We start from the raw sequence: 19,304 nt of genomic DNA on the forward strand, positions 1-19,304 counted from the left end.
GCTAAAGACTTATTTTCTTCTCTGAAGAAGAAATAAGAATGGCCTATAGACACATGAAGAAATGCTCGACATCTCTGGCCATAAAAGACATGCAAATCTAAATAACTCAAAGATTCCACCTCACTCCAGTTAGAACGGCCATGATCAAGAAATCTAATTACAACAGATGCTGGAGGGGATGTGGCCAGGAGGGATCACTACTACACTGTTGGTGGGAGTGTAAACTCATTCAACCACTATGGAAAGCAGTGTGGCAGTTCCTCAAAAGCCTAAACATAGAGCTCCCCTATGACCCAGCAATTCCACTACTGGGCATTTACCCAATCGTCCAGAAACAAAGACATACTAAATCCACTAGCACAACAATGTTCATTGCAGCATTATTCACCATAGCAAAAATATGGAACCAACCTAGATGTCCCTGAGTTGATGAGTGGATCAACAAGTTGTGGTATTTATACACAATGGAATTCTATGCTGCTGTCAGAAAGAATGACATCGCCCCATTTGTAAGGAAATGGAAAGACTTAGAAAAAATAACATTAAGTGAAGTAAGCCAGACTCAAAGGATCTTGGGCTCAATGGTTTCCCTCATTTGTCATAATCAGTAGAAACCTTGGGCTCTCCTAGCAGAGATTTGCAATAGAGCAAAACCTAGATACATAAGGCCATATAGTATGACACTAAATGAAAGGATCTCTAGGATATAGAAACAAAAACCATATAATGAGTGATTGTTGTTCTTAATGTACTGTTACCTTTCATCTCTTTTGCTGTCCTTTGGTTATCTCATATTGTTACAGTATTTCATCTTGTTATCTGATATATTGTATATACGTTAATTTGGTTATTTGAAATAGGATAGGGAAGGGGGGAAAACCAAGACGGGGGGGGGTGGAGGGGAGGGTAATGGGGACCAAGACATGTGAAAGGGTATCAATATATGTGAATTAATGCACCTTCTATCTGGCAAATATCATGTAACCCTTTTAATAATTACAATAAAAAAATTTAAAAAAAGAAATAGGATAGGGAAAGGGGGAAAACAAGATAAGGGGTGGGGGTGGGGACCAAGACACAAGAAAGAGTATCAGTGTTTGTGAAGTAATGCACCTTCTATCTGGTTAATTTAAAGTAACTATTCTATTAATTACAATTAAAATATATAAAACAAGAATCACCAACTAAAAAAAAAACTATAGTATTTTATTCAGGAGTATTTTTGCATTGATTCCGAGTTTTAAAAATTTTCCATCATTGTGGGTGGGGCAGGAAGTAAAAACTCGGAAAGAGCGAGGGAAGGGGTGGCATTGTCCAAAAAATAAAGGTATCCATTGCATGACTTATAAACTGAGACCCCTCTGTGCATCATCTTCATTGTAAAAATAAAAATATTTAAGAATGTTTATATTAAGCTATTCCTGAGATTTATGGTGCTCCCCTAATTCTAATTCTAATTCTAATTGTTGGAGTTGATTTGACATGAGCATTGTGTTTGGCAAGGAAACCAGACTTCCTCGAGTTTGGGCTGGGTGGGCTCTGAGGAAGCCGGCCAGATTCCCAGTTTAAAACAAAGGCGCCTATTAGGCCTCTCTTCCATCCAGCCTACAGAATACCATTCCTGTTACCTGCTACCTTGCCAAAGTTTCAAATCAGCTCAAGCAACTTGGGAGTGGAGGGTTTTTAAAATACAGAATCATGTCATCTGCAAAGAGGAAAATAGTACAGTTTTAAATACAGACACAATCTGTATTTTTATCTCCTCTGCCTCAGGCACCAGTGTAGCTTAGAACAGCATTATTGATCCTGCCTTGGCTTAAAATGGTGCCTCATCTACTAGCTCTGGTAAACCTCACTGAAACCTTTGGGGTCATCATCCCCTCCCCACATAGAGGTTGAGAGGTCAGGTGGCTTCCTCAGTGGAATTCTGCTGCTGCAGGCCAGTTCTGTCTGTTCCGCTCCACATTCCCCCGACACAACACAGGTGTTCTTCAAGTGACTCTTGACTGAGGATACAGACACACATCTGTTTGCTCACAGTATATTTCCATTCTAGGGTGTAACAGGGAAATGCACTAACATATGAAATATGCGCTCACAGATATCACTCTAAAGGGAGGCAGGCTGAGGAAGGCCAAAGCAGCGTGCTGGATGGAGGAAGATGGTCGAGGCACTTTCCAGCTGGAGGAGCAATGCCAGGCCTGCCTGGTGCTTACCATGTCCTCTCCGGCCCCATGCCTAGGCTTCAAACTTTAACTCAACCAGGCTCCTGCGGTCCTCCTAACTCCTGAGAAAGCAGAGAAACTAAACAAGGACCCTGGAACAGCACCTCCTGCAGTGCTCCGAGGCCTGGCAGCACCTACAGCGTCCTCTGCTCAACCTCCCAGCAGGGCTCAGGCCTCCAAGGCTGTTCTCGGGCCCTGCTATGAGGTGTCCACTGATGCTCAGGTGAACGCTAGGGTCTCATTTTGTGCATCCATCCTTCTTAGACTGTTTCTTCTTCTATTCCAATGGCAAGGCTGCAGCATGATTTTCTGCAGGTGGGATGTCAAAATTCCTCATGGCCATGGGTTGTATTTGGTGCATGTGCTGTGACACAGCCTGCCTGCATCCTCAGTCTTCCTGTGCTGCGGCAGGCAAAGGCTGGCCATGCCGTGTGCCCTGCCCCCTCCAGACCCCCAACCTTCCATGCTGAGCAGGGGGTACTTTATCTTCAACCAGACTTCTGAAGGCCCTAAACAGACTCTTTTCAACAGGTTCCCACCAAAAGCAGCACAATCTCATTCCTGCAGCATCACACCGAAAGGGCTAAAGGTTGGCAGAGCAAGTAACGACGAAGGGCTGCCAAACACAGGTTGGCCTCCTCCTGCTTCTAGTGGAGTCCTGGGCAGCAAGAAGCTGGACAAAGACCCCAAGTGGTTATCACAGCTTGACCACGTGGTGCCCTAAGACACACCTTACCCCCACACACACTTCACCTCTCTTTTCTATGGAAATGAGGCTGGTGGTCACATGCCCTTTGCATCTGTCTTGGCAATGTGTGAGGATCCAGGCACACAGTGGGCAGAATAACTGGCAGATGATATTTAGGATCTTCTAGAATATCAGTCCGTAGCATCTTGGTGTAATGACATTAAACCAAGTTGTGTGTCCTGTGTGTCTGTGCCCCCTCCATCACGCAGGAGCACTTTGTGTGGGAATTCATTAGGCACCAATCTTGAGAGCTCCTTGCACATGGACCTGCGTCCGATATACTTTGGTGACCCAGAACCTGGCACCATGTTGGTCCTTTTTAAATGATTATTTTGTTTGAATGACCTCTCTTGCTGCTGTATCCTACCCACTGAGAAGAACTCCGCTGAGAGGCAGCCAGCCCAATGCTTCCTGCCAACTTCTCTATTCTTCTCTGACTACAGGGGCAGTCCAGAAAGAAGCCAAGGTGAGACAAAGCCGGACAATCTCACAAATGTCTCCATAGCAACGGCTTGTCTGTCCTGCACAAAGGATCCTGGCTGGGTATCCAGCCAAAGGTCAAGTTGTCCCTGTGAGGCCTTCTTGCCAAGCAGGCTTCTCAGAATGGGGCTAGGCATCCACACTTCCATCTTTCCCACACCCTGGGGTTGTGGGAGGCAAAGACAATGGTGACCCAACTGCCACCCTACGAAGCCGACTTCTAGAAATGGAAAACTGGCCTGGCATCACTCTGGTTTTATAACCATCTGGGGGACCCTTTCCCCCAACATTTTCTCTCTTCATAAATGAACCTGCCCGACAGTTCAGGGTTTTAAATGGCCCCAATAATCCACTGTTTACAGCCTCACACAGTGCGCCAACCCCTGGCCCTTACCAAGATCAGGAAACTGTGTTAGATGGTTGAGCAGCTGTCCAAAGTCAGATGCACAGCTTAGGCATGCAGCTGCCAGCAATGTCCATCTCCAATGCTGCAAGAAGCCCAGTGGAGAGATACCTCTTGAGCTTGCAAGACTGCAGCTCTGGGAACACGTCTTGTCCCAGCATTTTCTAAAGTACCCAGGCAAAGAGCCTGGGTACTTTTAGAAAATGCTGGGGAAAAAGACAGAGTCCCCAGGCTGCAGTTTGCAAGCTCAAGAGGTATCTCCTCCACTGGGCTTCTTGCAGCATAGGAGATGGGAACATTGTGGAAGCTGCATGCCTAAGCTGTGCATATGACTTTGGACAGCTGCCTCAACCATCTAACACAGTTTCCTGATCATGGTAAGGGCCAGGGAGAGGCACGAAACCTTTCACTGATCACTGCTAGGAATAAATGACAAGGCTTACAGAAATATGCTTTGAGAAAATATGAAAAGCAAGTAGTAGAGCAGTAGCCTTGAGCTAAAGAGCTCAGAGTTGAAGCCCCACTACAGAGAGAGAGAGAGAGAGAGAGAGAGAGAGAGAGAGAGAGAGAGACAGAGAGACAGAGAGACAGAGAGACAGAGAGAGACAGAGACAGAGAGAGACAGAGACAGAGACAGAGACAGAGACAGAGAAACAGAGAGACAGAGAGAGAGAATATAAAAAGAAGTAACAGGCTTGGAAGGAAGTTCTTTACTATTAAAATTAACAAAGGATCAAAGCTGTCCTATGTGTTCTGAATGCACGACAAATGGCGGGGCTAGGAATGTAGCCTAGTGGTAGAGTGCTTGCCTAGCATGCACCAAGACTGGGGTTCAATTCCTCAGTACCACATACTCAGAAAAAGCAGGAAGTGGTACTGTGACTCAAGTGTTAGAGCTCTAGCCTTGAGAAAGCCCAAGGACAGTGCTCAGGCCCTGAGTTCAAGCCCAGGGACTGGTAAAAAAATAATGACAAATGAGATAATTGTAGAGGATGCATATGTTTGATGTGCTTTAGAGAATGTTACTGTCAATTCTCCAGTCAGATGGTGTTTATTCTGCCATCGGGTGGGGCGGAATGAGGTCCTTGACTGTTCTACTGATGTCCTCACAGCTCCAAGGGAGACCTCTCAGCTGGACAGTTGTACAAGACCTGGAGCACGCGGCAATGCACTCTTCTTGCTTCAACCTGATAAGCACCTGCAAACCCTGACTCATGGTAGCCAGGCCTGACAATCAGATGTCTCCCATCTGCCCTCAAAGGCAAGCTACAAATATTCCCTATGCAGAATACTATCTGATTGCTGGCTGAGGCAAATATGGCAGGATTTCAGACTTCCTCCTTACAGTAGATACAGTGCATTCTCTTGTCCAGCAGGCCCTATGTGTGCTCAGGTATTTCAACACATACGTGGATAGCACTAGGCTTCACCTATCCTTTACTGAACAGCCTCTGTAAATATCAGAAGTATCCACAGCACAGTCGTGGCAGCAAGCCGTGGTCCCCACTATACAAAGAATTCTTAAAACGTTACCAAGAAAAACACATCACCCATTTTCACAACTGGGGGAAAAACATCTCAAGAGACACCTCAGCAAGAGAGATGACCAAGTGAAAAATAAGCATAAAGAAAGATTCTCAGTGCCATGTGGAGGGAATTGTTAACACAAGACGACACCTCCACATATCTGTGAGAATTACCTGTTACGATTCCTCCAGACACGGAGGAACCACAAACGCATACTGCTACGTGAAAGAAGCCATTCTAAACAGGTTACAAATGCTACGAATGGGACTTTGTGGCAGTATGGGAAAGGAAAACTATTACAAGATCAGTAGTGGTTGGAGAGTAGGAGGAAGAGTGAGGGGTGAAGAGCCGAGGTGCAGCAGGTTTTACAGGCAGTGAAATTACTGTGCATCGGGGATACGTGTTGTGATTGTGACACACTCATGTCCAAATCCATAGAACAGCGAGAGTGAACGTAGGATGTGGGATGGTAACAGGGGGGTCCATCACTGGAAACAGATACACACTGTAGTGTGAGGGCTGGTATCTGGCGAGGCTGTGGATGCATGAGTATACAGGAGTATGTGGAGAGTCCCTGTACCTTCGTCTGCGGTGGACCTAAAACCACCCTAAAGAGACTCCATTTTAAAATGAAACAGAATAGCAAATCTTAGAGGGCATTACACTGAAGCAAGGTAAATACTTCATCACAAAACTCTTTGCGTGTGTGTGTGTGTGTGTGTGTGTGTGCAGTTGTGTGTTTAAATGTATTGGATGTCAAAGAAATTGTGCTTTCACTGTAGGTCATGGTCAGGAAGGCTTGAAAGTCACAGGGTAAGAGGAATCTGGACTCCAGAGGTCAATAAGATTGTTTCTTTAAACAAAAACTATATATTATGTGTGTATTTTAATTTATGCCTTATATGGTTGTTAAACCAACGAAATGGTAGGTGTCAAAAGGGCAACAAATGGGGGCTGGGAGTTTGGCTTAGTGGTAGAGTGCTTGCCTAGCATGCATGAAGATCCAGGTTCGATTCCTCAGTACCACATACATAGAAAAAAGCTGGAAGTGGTGCTGAGGCTCAAGTGGTAGAGCTCTAGCCTTGAGAAAAATGCAAGGATAGTGCTCAGGCCCTGAGCTCAAGCCCAGGACTGGCAAAAAAAAGGGAAGGAACAACAAGTAAGTTCACCTCACTCTGAAAGGATGTTATTTCTTTTTGACCTGGTATCTATTCACTCCAGGATTAGCGCCAATTAATAGAACACAAGAAACATCTCTAGTCTTACTTAAAAATCATTACACTGACCACTCTGGAAAGTGGTTTGGAGATTTCTCAAAATAAAAAACAAAAAATCCTAAGCATCTCTGTATATCACCTTTACATAATTTTTTTTAAAAAAACCCCTAAACATAGCTTGGTGCAGTGGCTCAAGCCTGTAATCCTAACTACTCAGGAGGCTGAGATCTGAGGATCATGGTTCAACGCCAGTCTGGCCACTAAAACTGTGAGACTCATCTCCAATTAACCACTAGAAAACCGGAAGTGGTGCTGTGGCTCAAGGTGTAGGGTGGTAGCCTTGAGCTGAAGAGCTCAGGGACAGCGCCCAGGCCCCAGTTCAAGCCCTAGGACTGGAAAAAAAAAAGCATAGAACTGTACTGTGATCCCGCAATATCGCTCGTGAGCATTACTTGTCAGGATATGACAAAAGACAGTTTCCTGCTCCTGTTCATTCCTTCATACTCACAATAGCCAAGATACAGGAACAGCCCATACGCGCTTCAGTGGATGGATCAAGAAAATGTGGTACGTATACACAATGGCACCGTACTTATCCATTAGAAAGAACAATAGGTCATTTGCAGGGAAATGGGTGGACCTAGAATAAAACATGTTAAGTGAAGTCAGGCTCAAAGAGACAAATGACGCAGTTTTCTCTTATATGTGGAATCTAAACTACAACTATGCATGATAACATATACAGGGCATTGACATATATAAAGTGACAAAAGTATAAGATACTTAGGGGAGGAATTTAAACTCCTCTGAGCAGCTAATACTGTTTATCAAACCAAATATCAGGAAGTAGATATATGTGCTGGGTCTTGGCAAAGGTGGGGACATAGGAGTGGAGGGAAGAAGGATGCCCAAATGCGGTCATCGTATTCAGTGCGTGCTATGTAAAATAAGAATGATGTAATGAGAATAGGGGTGGGTAGAGGAAATGGGGGAAAACTCATCCCCAAGGGGTGACACTGACCAACATGCATTGCGCTCATAACATGACTTACGCACTTATAACTACCTGATAAGAAAAATATTTTAAATCATCCCATTCATACTTCTCAAAAAACCTTCTCTGAAAATCCTTCTATTTCTGGTCCTTATATAGAAGTATGTAGTGCAGAGGGTACAAAGAAAGGGGCTCGATAAGCAGACACCATGCAAGTCCACAAGTGAAAGTTGAATCCATCAGGCCTACAGTGGCCAGGCAGCCTGGAGCAGGCAGGAAAGCATTTCTGTGAGGCCTGGGTAATCAGCTTCCTTGTAGGCACACTTTTCACAGACAGCTTCAGACCTGCTGAAGCTGACCTTCTCCCTCACAGTTCCCTGGCCCTCTGGCGTCCTATAGAACTGTGCACACCTACAGGGCCTCTTCCACAGTACAGGCCCCAGCACTGCTCCCGTGAGGGGGGTCACCTCCCAGCTCCCAGCACGATCCTGCACGTAGGTATTCCCGCCAGCGCTGACTCCCTCCCGTCCAGCTGCACGGTGGTTCCCAAAAGGGAAGGACTCACCCCACATTTGAGGGGTGCTGTGGAACACAGGAGGAGAAATTAATCTTCAAGAGGCTGTAAGGAGGAAACTCACATTTATTGAGCAGCTGTTCACGCGGGCAGTGTCACACATACACACGCACACATACACCAAAGCGATTATTCTGCAGCCAGATCCCTAAAGACCGATTCTCCAGCCCTGGTCAGTTCCCCAACCAGGGCCCACCATGATGGACAGACAAGTGAGAGGGCATCAGACCCTTTGAGGCCAGTAGGAAGAACTCGAGGGACCCCCATCCAGAGGTCAGAATCACTACTCTCCACACTCGCTCTTCAACTCCAGCTTTCCCAGCGTTGGCCTAGACACAAATCCATAGTCCCACAGGATGATGCCAAGCTTCTGGAAGCTTGAAGCACCGGAGAGCTCTCCAGTACGCTGTGAGCACTTTTCCTGGAAAATACTTCCTCTTCCTGCTTCAGGTCGCTCTCCATGGAAGTCGTGACAGATGGATGCTTTCTCCCCAGGTGGCCTCTGGGCAGAGCTGAGCACAAGTCCCTTGGCTCCATTCTTGAAAGTTTCCTTTCATCAGGTGAATTTAGTAAGTGTCCAGTAAGGCTGCATAGCACCAAGTTTCCAGAGAATCAGCAGCCTAAACACATCACGTGGTCCTGGGAGCTGAGAAGCCTCCTCCTACCCACAATCCACTTCTCCCAGTATCAGAGGAGAGCAGACACCCACAAGCATCAGCGTATGTAATAATAATAATAAACAATAATATTAATAATTATCTGACCAGCTGGCAGCATCTGTTGGTTTTACTTATTTTGAGGTCTCCCAAGGAAAAAGAAGAGAAAGGAAGGAAGGAATGAAGGAAGGAAGGAAGGAAGGAAGGAAGGAAGGAAGGAAGGAAAGAAAGAAGGAAGCTCAGCAAATTTCAGCCTCTATACTCTTGTCTTGAAAACATTTGGTGATATTCCAACATCTAACCTGCTTGAAATTTGTTGCCATTTCTCAAAAAAAAAACAGAGAGAGAGAAGGAAAAGAAGGGAAGGGAAGAAAAGAGAAACTAAGGAAAAGGAAGGACAGAGAAGAGAAATAAAGGTGAGAGAAAATGAAAGGAGAGAGAAATGGAGGGAAGAGAAGGGAAGGGGAAGGAAGGGAAGGGAGGAAAGGATGAACAGGAAGGAAGAGAGGGAAGGAGCGTAAGAGGAAGGAAACAGAAACAAGGAGGGAGGAAGAAGGCAGGAAAAGGGAAAGGAAGTTTTTAAGGCCTCTAGCTTCCCTTTGAGTTCAAGTTTCAGAAATCCTCTGTGTTCTTCCTTCAGGAATCTCCTAGGGCCCCTTCACATTCCCAGGCCGGGCAGCAAGACTGGCAAAGTATGCGCACTGCGAGGGGTCACACTGACCGGGGGGTCCAGGTGGGCCGGGGGGCCCCGGGTGTCCAGCAGGCCCTGTCTCCCCTTGAGGGCCGGGACTCCCCGGAAGTCCATCCTTCGCATAGCCAGGTTCTCCCGGTTGACCTGATCAAAGGAGAAAAACAGACAGAAAGTGGGACGTGTGTCTATCGGGAACTGCCGCGCTGTTCCTCCTCCACTTGACCTGGGGACTTCAGAGCTTCGTGGAGGGAGCCTTCCCCTCCATGGATGCTCCGCTCCTGAGGACACATGCCAGGGTGAGGAGCACCCCGACATGCAGCGGGGGCGTGGCCTTCCCTGTCTGACCAGTGCTCCCCTGTTTATGCAGCCCAAAGTTCAGACTTAGAAAATATTATCTACAAAAAAATCTATTCCTCCACTTGTCAGGAACTATCATGTCACACATAATCAATCTATTTCCCTTTTAACTTTAGCTAGGCTAATTCTGGTAGTGACTACTTCAGTCTTAGCAAGCATCTTGTCAGAATCATCTGTCAAATAAACAAAGTTCTCTGCAATGTATCTTCAAGCACTCCATGAATTCTATCAATGCTTGGTAAGAGTTTTTATAGCTACAGTCTGGCGTAGGCCAAATTTTCAGACCACCAATATTACTCATTCTTTGTCTGAGAATCACTGAAAGGTGCCATTAAACTCACATTGGGGTAACTTGCTATCAAGTACTGTGAGTTTCTCTATCCAAATACTTTCTGGTCTGCCTTTTATCTTTATTGAACATTTCCCTTTTAGGAACATATTCTTTAGTTTATAACCTATTGGAACAAAGGAAAGCAAAGATCTAATTACCTTCTATAATAAAAAAATAACAATATATGTCTACTTTAGCAAGTTGGGAAAGTCATAAAAGAACAAATAATAAAATTAAAATTACCCATGGGTCCCCATATTCAAAATGAACTCAGGTCAATATTGAAAGTAGAATTAGGTTCCCATCTATGAATCCACAATGAAGTCCAGTTTAGAAAAAGAATAGTCAAGGTTGACTCCCGTTAGGTCGAGAACATCTCCCAGTATGGACACCAAGTCACACGGCTAACGTGTTCCCATTTTCCCAGTTACATCTGTTTCACAACTGGAAGTTCCATGACTCCAGAACAGCTGCCATGTACCACAGGTACAATATCTCCCAGGCATGTGCTGAGAAGTATTAATGGGGCATGGCGAGAGAAAAAGACTTCAATATTCAAGTGAGCTTGAAAACACGAGGTCAAGAGAAATAAATATTGCTTTCCCTGTAATGATAGCTAGCCCTTCGATAAGTTAATGTGTCTAAGGAATGACGCAGAGGAAAACAGCCCAGTACACCTGCACCTATTTGATCCTAAGACATTTCTCCCCTCTAGGACCATTTCTCGGTACTTCTTATCATTTAATATTATTTTGCAATGTTTTCCATGCCCGTGGTTTTTCAGGACAGATGTACAATGTGCAATGCTTGGCTGAGAGGAACGAGCAGGTGCATTTCTCAATCTGCAGGCATCAAAATCTTTTTTTCTGCTTTGAAATGGTGAGTTTTGGGGGGTTCTGATTCATAAGTTACCGCTTAAGAACTTTAGACCCATTTAGTGAAAACAAATGGCTGTGTCCTGGTCTGATGGCTCCAGCCTCCTTTCTCAACCCATTTCTGACAGGCATCCAACCCCGCGTCCCTCCACAGCAGACGCTTCATACCTGGGACCCCAGGGGCACCCATCTCGCCTCGGAGGCCAACTCCAGGAACACCTGGGTCACCTTTGGCTCCTCGCTCTCCTGGTGAGGAAAACACACACTTGTGGTGATGATGACCCACAGTGAGTGAGGGCACAGACAGGGTATCTCCGCCTGCAGACATGCAAAAGCAACCCAGACTCCTCAAACCATCTCCGCATCACTTCCCTGGCTCAGGCTTTCCCAGGTCCACTGTACACATTCATCTCGTTCCACAGTTCACACGTGTGTGAACATGTGAACACATGTGTAAAAACATATTTATACATAAACACACATCCAAGAGTGAGCCGCCCACATATCCATATGCATTAGCAAATACATACACTCTCACAGACACAAACACACTCAAAACAGGCAGCCAACACACCCTCCAACTTCCCCCCCCACACACAGGTGAATACTCCTGTTCATGTCTACATATCCAGGTGTCTTCTAGCAGTTTATCTGACCCTCGTGAAGATGACCTGGTAGAAAATTTTAGCGTGCTAAACAATATGGACATAGTAATAAACGAGACCAGTTCACACTCAGGAAGCTTGAACTCTAATATGATAGATGGAAAGGGTAATGGCTTCAGAGACAGTATAGGAAGCATTATACTAGGAACGTTTCAAAAGTGACAAGTTATCCTCTGAGAGAATATTTGGATCATATTTGATCAGATTTGATTAAACTCTATCTCCCAACCCCCTTTAAAAGACAAAAATTCTGTCTTCTCATGTTTCCAAAATCCATCCTGTATGTCTCACCCATTTTGTGCAATCCCAAATCAAAATTCTGCTTCTTCATGGTGTCTTGAGACCACTGTTTTTTAAAATTGTTTTTATTTTACTGGGAATTTTCCATAGTGCAATGTTTTCTACACTTTGTGTTTTTAATATGGCCAGGACTACACGGGAAGTCTTTCAGAGTAAATGCAAGGTTTTTTTTATTTGGTTGTTTGGTTGTTTTTTTGAGAATAAGGAAAACGGCAGTGTCTTCCATTTCTCGAATCCCAGTCTTCTGCATCAGAAGGAAGTGGGATTTCAGGCTGAGGTTCTGCTCCAAGTGGCTTGCCTCCTGCTCTTCACCCTTGCCTGCTATGGAGAGGAAATACAGGCTCTTCCCCTTAGAGGAGAGACCTACTGGTGTCCACTGCTCTGATGAGCCATTGTGCCACTCTCCTTGAGATCTGGACAGTCAGTGGATGTGTTTTGTCGGTGTTGGTCATGGGACTTGAACTCAGGGCCTGAACACTGTCCTTGAGCTTTTCTACTTAAGGCTAGCACTTAATCTCTTTAAGTAACAGCTCCATTTCTGGTTTTCTCATGGTTAATTGGAGATGAAAAGGGAACTTTTCTGAAGGGGCTGACTTCAAACTGTAAAAAAAATTCTCAGATCTCAGCCTCCTGACTATCTAGGATTACCGGGGTGAGTCACCAGTGCCTGGCACAAGTGGACATTTAAAAACTGTAGCTTAAAGATGCCACCCCCTGGAGAATGAATATCCTCCCCCTCAGTTATTTCTAAACTGGGTAGAAAGGAAGAGAGCGCTACTATTACTCTCTTGAATTCACATGGGGGGGGGTGAACAAGAAAGTAGAAGGGAACAGACCCAGTCTCCCTAGTGGAAGCTTAATTTTGCAAAAATGTCAAGTATGAAAAATCTCTTAAACATGATGCCAAAATTCAGGGTATGACCAAGATGCAGGAAATGAGAGCAGAATGAATAACGCAAGCTCCCATGACAGGATACCTCGTACCAAGCTTCTCAGTTCTCCCAGGTCTTCTGAGATCACATGACCTCCACGTGTCCACTCACCTTTGGGACCTATTGGTCCCGAGGGCCCTTCCAGACCCCCCTGGCCTGGTCGGCCTGGCTCCCCCATGGGCCCTGCCCGGCCAGGAAGCCCGTCTTTTCCAGGAGGTCCAGGGGGCCCAGGTCTGCCTTGAGAGGCCTTCACATGTGCTGGGGGCATCTGGGCCAGGAGGTAGGCGAGTTTGGCTGCCGAGTAGGAAAAAATAACAGAGACATCTCATGAAGAAAGAGGACAAAGCATTGATTAAGATAGGCCGCACACAGTGAACCTGCTTTCACCAGAGGCAATCAAGCAAGGGGATGGCCCCTCCCAGAGTCTTCCTCGGTGGAAGCCTGTGGGTTGGGTCAGGACTGGACCATGACCTTCTGAGCGCTGCCCATCCAACCCTGACATTCCACGCCGGACTGCCCTGGGGTGCTTTCCCAACCAGCCACCCGAGCAGCAAAGGATACACACAAGGACCACTCCAGGATAACCTTTCCCAGAGGTGGCAACAAACTCTACTGCTACTCACTCTCCAGCTGCTTCTCGATCTCTTCCTGAATGAGCCGTCGAAGTGTTTCCAAGGATGGAGACTCACCCTAGGAGAGAGGGAAAGTAGAATGATTCTGCTTCTCAGTATTCTCTTCTCCTGCTCCTCAGGGTCCCTGACACCCCACAGAGAAGCCCATAGGTGGTAAGGACATGGGAAGACACTGTGCCAAAGGCATGGGAGTAGAGTCACAGGGAAGCAGGTGGGCGAGCCCAGGGACTGGGCCAGCAGCACCCCATCAGGAATGCTCCGCCATTATCATGGCATACCTCATGTGTCACATGTGTCATGTTACAGTACTTCCCATGTGACTGCGGTGACAGTGTGTGCCACCCTGGCTGCTCCCTCACCCCCACCCCGGACCTAGCGCTTGAGCTTAGGGACTGGGTCCTGTGCCTCTTATCCTCAAAGCTAGCACTCTAGCTCTGGAGACGTGGCTCCACTTCTGGCTTCAGGGGGTGGTAATTGAAGTGTCTTATGGACTTCCTGCGTGGGCTGGCTTTGAACCCTAACCCTCAGATCTCAGCCTCTGGAATGGCTAGGATTACAGGTGTGAGCTTGGCTCATGGCTAGATTTTTTTGTTGTTTGTGATGGAGATGTCACATACTGCTGCCTGGTCTGGGCTCAAACTCAGTTTTCTAAGCACCTTGGTGTACAGGGGTGAGTCAACACATGCTCACATTGAAACTTGTCTGTATAGTAAGAAAAAAAAGGGAAAGAATTAGAGTAATAAGAAGGGATGAATTTGATCAGAGTACATCATGTGCATGTATAGAAAATCACAATGACTCCCTTTTGTATAATTAATATGCTCTAACAAAACAAGACATAAAATATTGCTATGCTAAACAAATGTTCCTTTCTAAATCAATGAAAATAAGACCCAAAGGGAAGAATAAATATCCAGGAGAAGTCTCCCATAGTGAAATCTGGATCATAATATGGAACCAACCCAGATGCCCCTCAGGAGATGAATGGCTCATGAAGATGTGGTATATTTACACCACGAAATTCTATGCTACCATCAGAAAGAATGGCATTGACCCATTTGTAAGGAAATGGAAAGACTTGGAAAATATCCTATATCAAGTGAAGTAAGCCGGCTAGACCCAAAGAAACACTGGTTTCGTGGTTTTCCTTATTTGTAATAATTAGGAGATATCTAGGATTCTCCTAGCAGAGAATCACATAGTTCAAAAGCAATGTACATATAGCTGTATAGGATGAGGTTAAGTGAAATGAATCCAGGATATGAAAATAAGAGGTTCATCTTTGTGATTGTTGTTCTTAATGTACTATGTGAAGTTATTTCTTTTCTCTTTTTTTCCCCTTATGGTTTATCTTATATTGTTACTATGTCTGACTTTGGTACCTGGTATTATATATATATATATATATATATATATATATGTTTATTTGAAATAGGAAAGGGAAAGGAAAAGCAAGGGAAAGGAAAAGCAAGATGATTGTGAGGAGTTAGGGGAGGGAAAGTGGGAGAAAAACAGAGTATCAATGTTCAAGAAGTAATGTACCCACTACCTGATGAGTGTAACTGTAACCACTCTTATATCACCCTGGCAACAACATACAATTTTGAAAGGCCAAGTTTGTGCAGGGTCCAGGAGCAGAAGAGACTAAAGCCTTGAGCCTCACTACCACTGCAATGGAGCAGGGGACTTGAAAAGGACAGAGGCAAGCCACAAGTGAGCAGCTCCTGGAACAACGTGATAAATGATAGGCCACTTAATTATAACAAATCAAAAAGGAGGTATTTTCCCCCTCCCTCTTAGCAGAAAAGAAGGGCAGGCTCAGCAGAAGGGGGAGACTTGTCTCTGGCCACACAGACAGCCACTCCTTCCCAGTCCACAGACTTCCTGTTTGGCCCTCAGGAGCCCCTAGGACGCAAGCATCCTCACCCTCAGTCCAGGAAATCCTGGCTGGCCTGGAGGTCCAGGAGGCCCGGATGGCCCACTCTCTCCCGGTGGCCCCTGGGGACCCATCAGTCCTGTGTGGCCTTTGTGTCCTGGGATTCCAGGGTCTCCAGGCTGTCCCTTCCCACCAGGTGGTCCTTTGTCTCCTTTGATGCCAGGATCTCCCTAGGGAGGAGAGAAGTGTGAAGTGTGTGGGTGAATGAGTCCTGGCTGGAACATAACTCGTAACTCCTGCTGCTGTCAGAGGTCCTTTCGGTCCTCTGCCTCCGGGGGAGGCTCAGACCTGGAGGACCTTCCTGTGACTCCATGATTTGACCAAAAGTACCTCATCTCCCATTCCAACTGTGTAGAAAAGGATCACCACCACCACCTGCCGAAAGCTCTGTAGAGACCTGGAAGAGAAGGTTAACTACCAAATCCCAGCCAGACTGGAACCCACCCACAGAGAAGGACCTCCTCATTACAACATGTGGAGTTTCACCAGGAAACATGCACAGCCTTCCAGTTTTGAATCAACAGAAAAACTCAAGATATAGAACAATGGCCAAAGGATTTTAGAAGTGGGGAAGGATGGGCCTGGAGCATGGCCTAATGGTAGCGTGCTCGCCTAGCATGCATGAAGACCTGGGTTCGATTCTTCAGTACCACATACACAGAAAAAAGCAGAAATGATGCTGTGGCTCAAGTGGTACAGTGCTAGTCATGAGAAAGCTCAAGGTCAGTGCTCAGGCCCTGAGTTCAACCCCGAGGACTGGCAAAAACAAGAGAGAAGGAGAAGGAGGAGGAGGAAGAGGAGGAGGAGGAGGAGGAGGAGGAGGAGGAGGAGGAGGAGGAGGGGAGGGGTAAATTATTTACCATATTTCCTTGGTGAACATGAACTATTTGGAAGGCTACATAAGTAATAAAGGCAAGGGGTGATATTATCCAAAAAGAAATGTACTTATTACCTGACTATGTAACTACAACCCCTCTGTATGTCACCTTTATAATAACAATAAATAAACATAAACAATAATGGTGGTGGTAAGAGAATAGGTAGAAACTTAACTATAGTTCTGCACTGAGACTCCTATTGCAGTTGGGCTTCAAAAATGTAGTTGCTGGCCTGATAGAGAAGGCTACACAGCCATGCAGACTGAAGGCCCAGGGGACAGCCCACTCCTGGTATAGCTGCTTCCCCTGTCAGCTAAAGGACCGGGATCTCCTCCTCCTGTCAGTTACAGGACCAGGCTCTCCTCCTCCTGTCAGCTACAGGACCGGGCTCTCCTCCTCTTGGTCCTCCTTGTGCCTACCTTCAGCTTCCATGAGCCATGGAGCCTTTGTCAGGGGCCTTTCTCATCATCTCCCACCCACACAGGAAAGCACAGGATCAGCAGTTTGGAGCCCAAATTATACACTTATGCACTGTTGTGTCTGACACCAGGCCTGGTAGCCAGTGGGTCCGAAAACACGGTGGCCACAACAATCGTGTTGGTTTGGTGTCCTGTCTGGGCCCCAGTGCTGGAGTGTGGCAGACAGAGAGAGGGAGAAATGGAAAAGCAACAGGGTGGTGACTAGAAACTTGGCATGACCACCCAGAGACTCTGCCTAGCTCTGAAATGATCTCCAGCATGCAAGAGTCAGTGGAGACCACCAGGCTGACAGAGTAGGGAGGGTGAGACCAGCTTGGGGGAGGGTATCTGAAAGGAAGTCTCAGCAGGTGGACAACATCCTGGTGTATACACAACATTGTGTATGCACACATGCTCCAGAAAGAGTCCAAACTAGGTATAGAGGGGCGGCCCCAGGGCAGGGGAGAAGATGGGCTCAAGTCCAGGGCTAGTGACTTCCATCGCTTTGATACCTGCAGTTTAAATTGTTCAGTTCTGTCCCTCTACTTGTTCTGGAATTTCAACAATGAAGGACAACATGACCAAAGCATATTATACACATGTATGAAAATATCACATCAAAAACCCCTTTCTGTAATTAATATTCACCACTAAAGATTCAACAACAATCAGCAAAGCAATGTATCAAAACGTAATTCATTCAGCCCCGAGGAAGTCTCTTCAGGTTTGCACATCAGATGCATTTCATGAGAACCCTGTCATCTATCCTTAGTGATCTTCAATTCAGGGGTCAGTAAACGCTGTGCTTTCTAATCCCTCTGGAAGGCGGACTCCATCGTACATGCAGTACAGCCCTTCCTATTCATTAAACATCTTTCTATCACTTAGTGGCAAGAGGACTTGGCCCCGGATTTCAAATGTCCTCAGGATTACAAAGGAATGGGGAGTCAAAAGATCCCTGGCCGTGCTCCAAGAAACCACTTAACAGGGGAAGACAAGCAATCCAGTCATTGATTGTTAGACAAAAGGTTCCTGTGCTCCTTGGCTGGTAACTAGAATTCAGGTCCATCCCCAGGCTGTGGTCCCTAGAGGCCCCTGTGTGACTGTCTTATGAGTCACCCAGCTCCTTCTCAGTCACAGCCACATCTGGCTCCCATCTGGAACCAGCTGTCATGGCCAGTGGAACCAAGGTCATTGGAAGGAGCCAGAGAGAGAGAGTAGAAGGGTGACTGAGACTAGGTCCACGTCTCCTCTCTCCTCTGTCTGTTGAAGCTCCTCGGCTCCCACCCATCCAATGTGCGAGGAATGCTGACACAATGTCTCAGGAGGACACTGCAAAGGAAATGGGGGGAGCAGGTGGCACCCCACTTCTTCTGGGGTGACATCCACATGCAAGTGTGGCCAAAAGCAGGATTGTAGGCCCGTAAGACACGCAAAGTCACCAAAGGAAGTAGTGTGTGTGTGTGTGTGTGTGTGTGTGTGTGTGTGTGTGTGTGTGTATCCAAGAAAAATGTGCTCTCCTTGTTTCTTTGGGGAAATGAAATGTAAAGAAAGCCTTTCCGAGTGGCGCTAAGGCAACTCATTATGGGAAAATCTGTTCCCTTGTCACCTCTAGTGACAAATCTGGCTCCCAGCGAGCTGGCACTATGGAAGCCAGGCCTGTCAAGCATATACATTCACACATGGCGAGAGGAAACCTGTCAAAGTCTCCCAACACTTGCCTTTGCATTCGTAATTACCATCATTTTATTCCTCAGAATAACAACAAAAAGAAACGGAAAATCACATCCAATATAATACTGGGGGGGGGAGCAGGAGACAAGACAAGCCCCTCAGTGATGCCCGAGATTTTACAAAGAACAGAAATGACGACAGGAAGCAGTGGGTCACTGGGCAAACACCATCTGCAAAGTTTCCTTGACCCTTGTGAAAGGGAACATGAAAGTGGACACTCCCACTTACCCTTTCTCCTTTGGTTCCTGGCTCTCCTGGCTTCCCAGGGGCCCCCTGTAACGAGAGAAGCGGATGGTTGTCATTTCATCCCAGCCAGCTCATCTGGCATCTTTGCCTTTCTCATTTCTTCCACACAATTATGAGCCTCTGGCAAAGAGTCCTGGAGAGACATATAATCAATCCCTTAAGATCCAATCGATCCCTTCAGGGCCAATGTGGTTTGTCCATTATGGGGTTGGTCTACTTCCCTCTTCACTCCATTCCTCCTGCCTCCTAAACACCCCACAGAAGAGGCGGCAGCCTGCCATGAAGACTCTTCAGCCTCCCCCCTCCCCGTGGCACTCTCAAGGGGCTGGTGGTTGGGGGGGGGGGAACATGGCTGGCTTGAGCCAAACCCAATGACGTTAAGCCCCCAACAGTGGGGACATTCTGCTGTACCATCTCATGGAACATTTTCTCCGTTCTTGTGACA

The 19,304-nt window shown here is 46.4% G+C and overlaps 1 protein-coding gene across 3 annotated transcripts in view; it reads right to left on the reverse strand.

The window, feature by feature from the left end:
- Window positions 1-9,312: 9,312 nt before the first annotated feature.
- Col22a1 (collagen type XXII alpha 1 chain) overlaps window positions 9,313-19,304 on the reverse strand; it is a 159,317-nt gene continuing 149,325 nt past the window's right edge. For all 3 annotated transcript variants that reach the window (XM_090339454.1, XM_090339455.1, XM_090339453.1), the window contains 6 exons: window positions 18,842-18,886; window positions 15,534-15,713; window positions 13,599-13,665; window positions 13,087-13,269; window positions 11,247-11,324; window positions 9,313-9,659 (listed from right to left, as the gene is read on the reverse strand). In XM_090339454.1, coding sequence (XP_090195580.1) covers window positions 9,472-9,659; window positions 11,247-11,324; window positions 13,087-13,269; window positions 13,599-13,665; window positions 15,534-15,713; window positions 18,842-18,886 — 741 coding nt within the window. In that variant the 3' untranslated portion in view covers window positions 9,313-9,471. The remainder of the gene's footprint in view (window positions 9,660-11,246; window positions 11,325-13,086; window positions 13,270-13,598; window positions 13,666-15,533; window positions 15,714-18,841; window positions 18,887-19,304) is intronic.

Source organism: Megascapheus bottae, chromosome 9, assembly GCF_031878675.1.
Source record: "Megascapheus bottae isolate mThoBot1 chromosome 9, mThoBot2.hap1, whole genome shotgun sequence".
Lineage (NCBI taxonomy): Eukaryota > Metazoa > Chordata > Mammalia > Rodentia > Geomyidae > Megascapheus > Megascapheus bottae.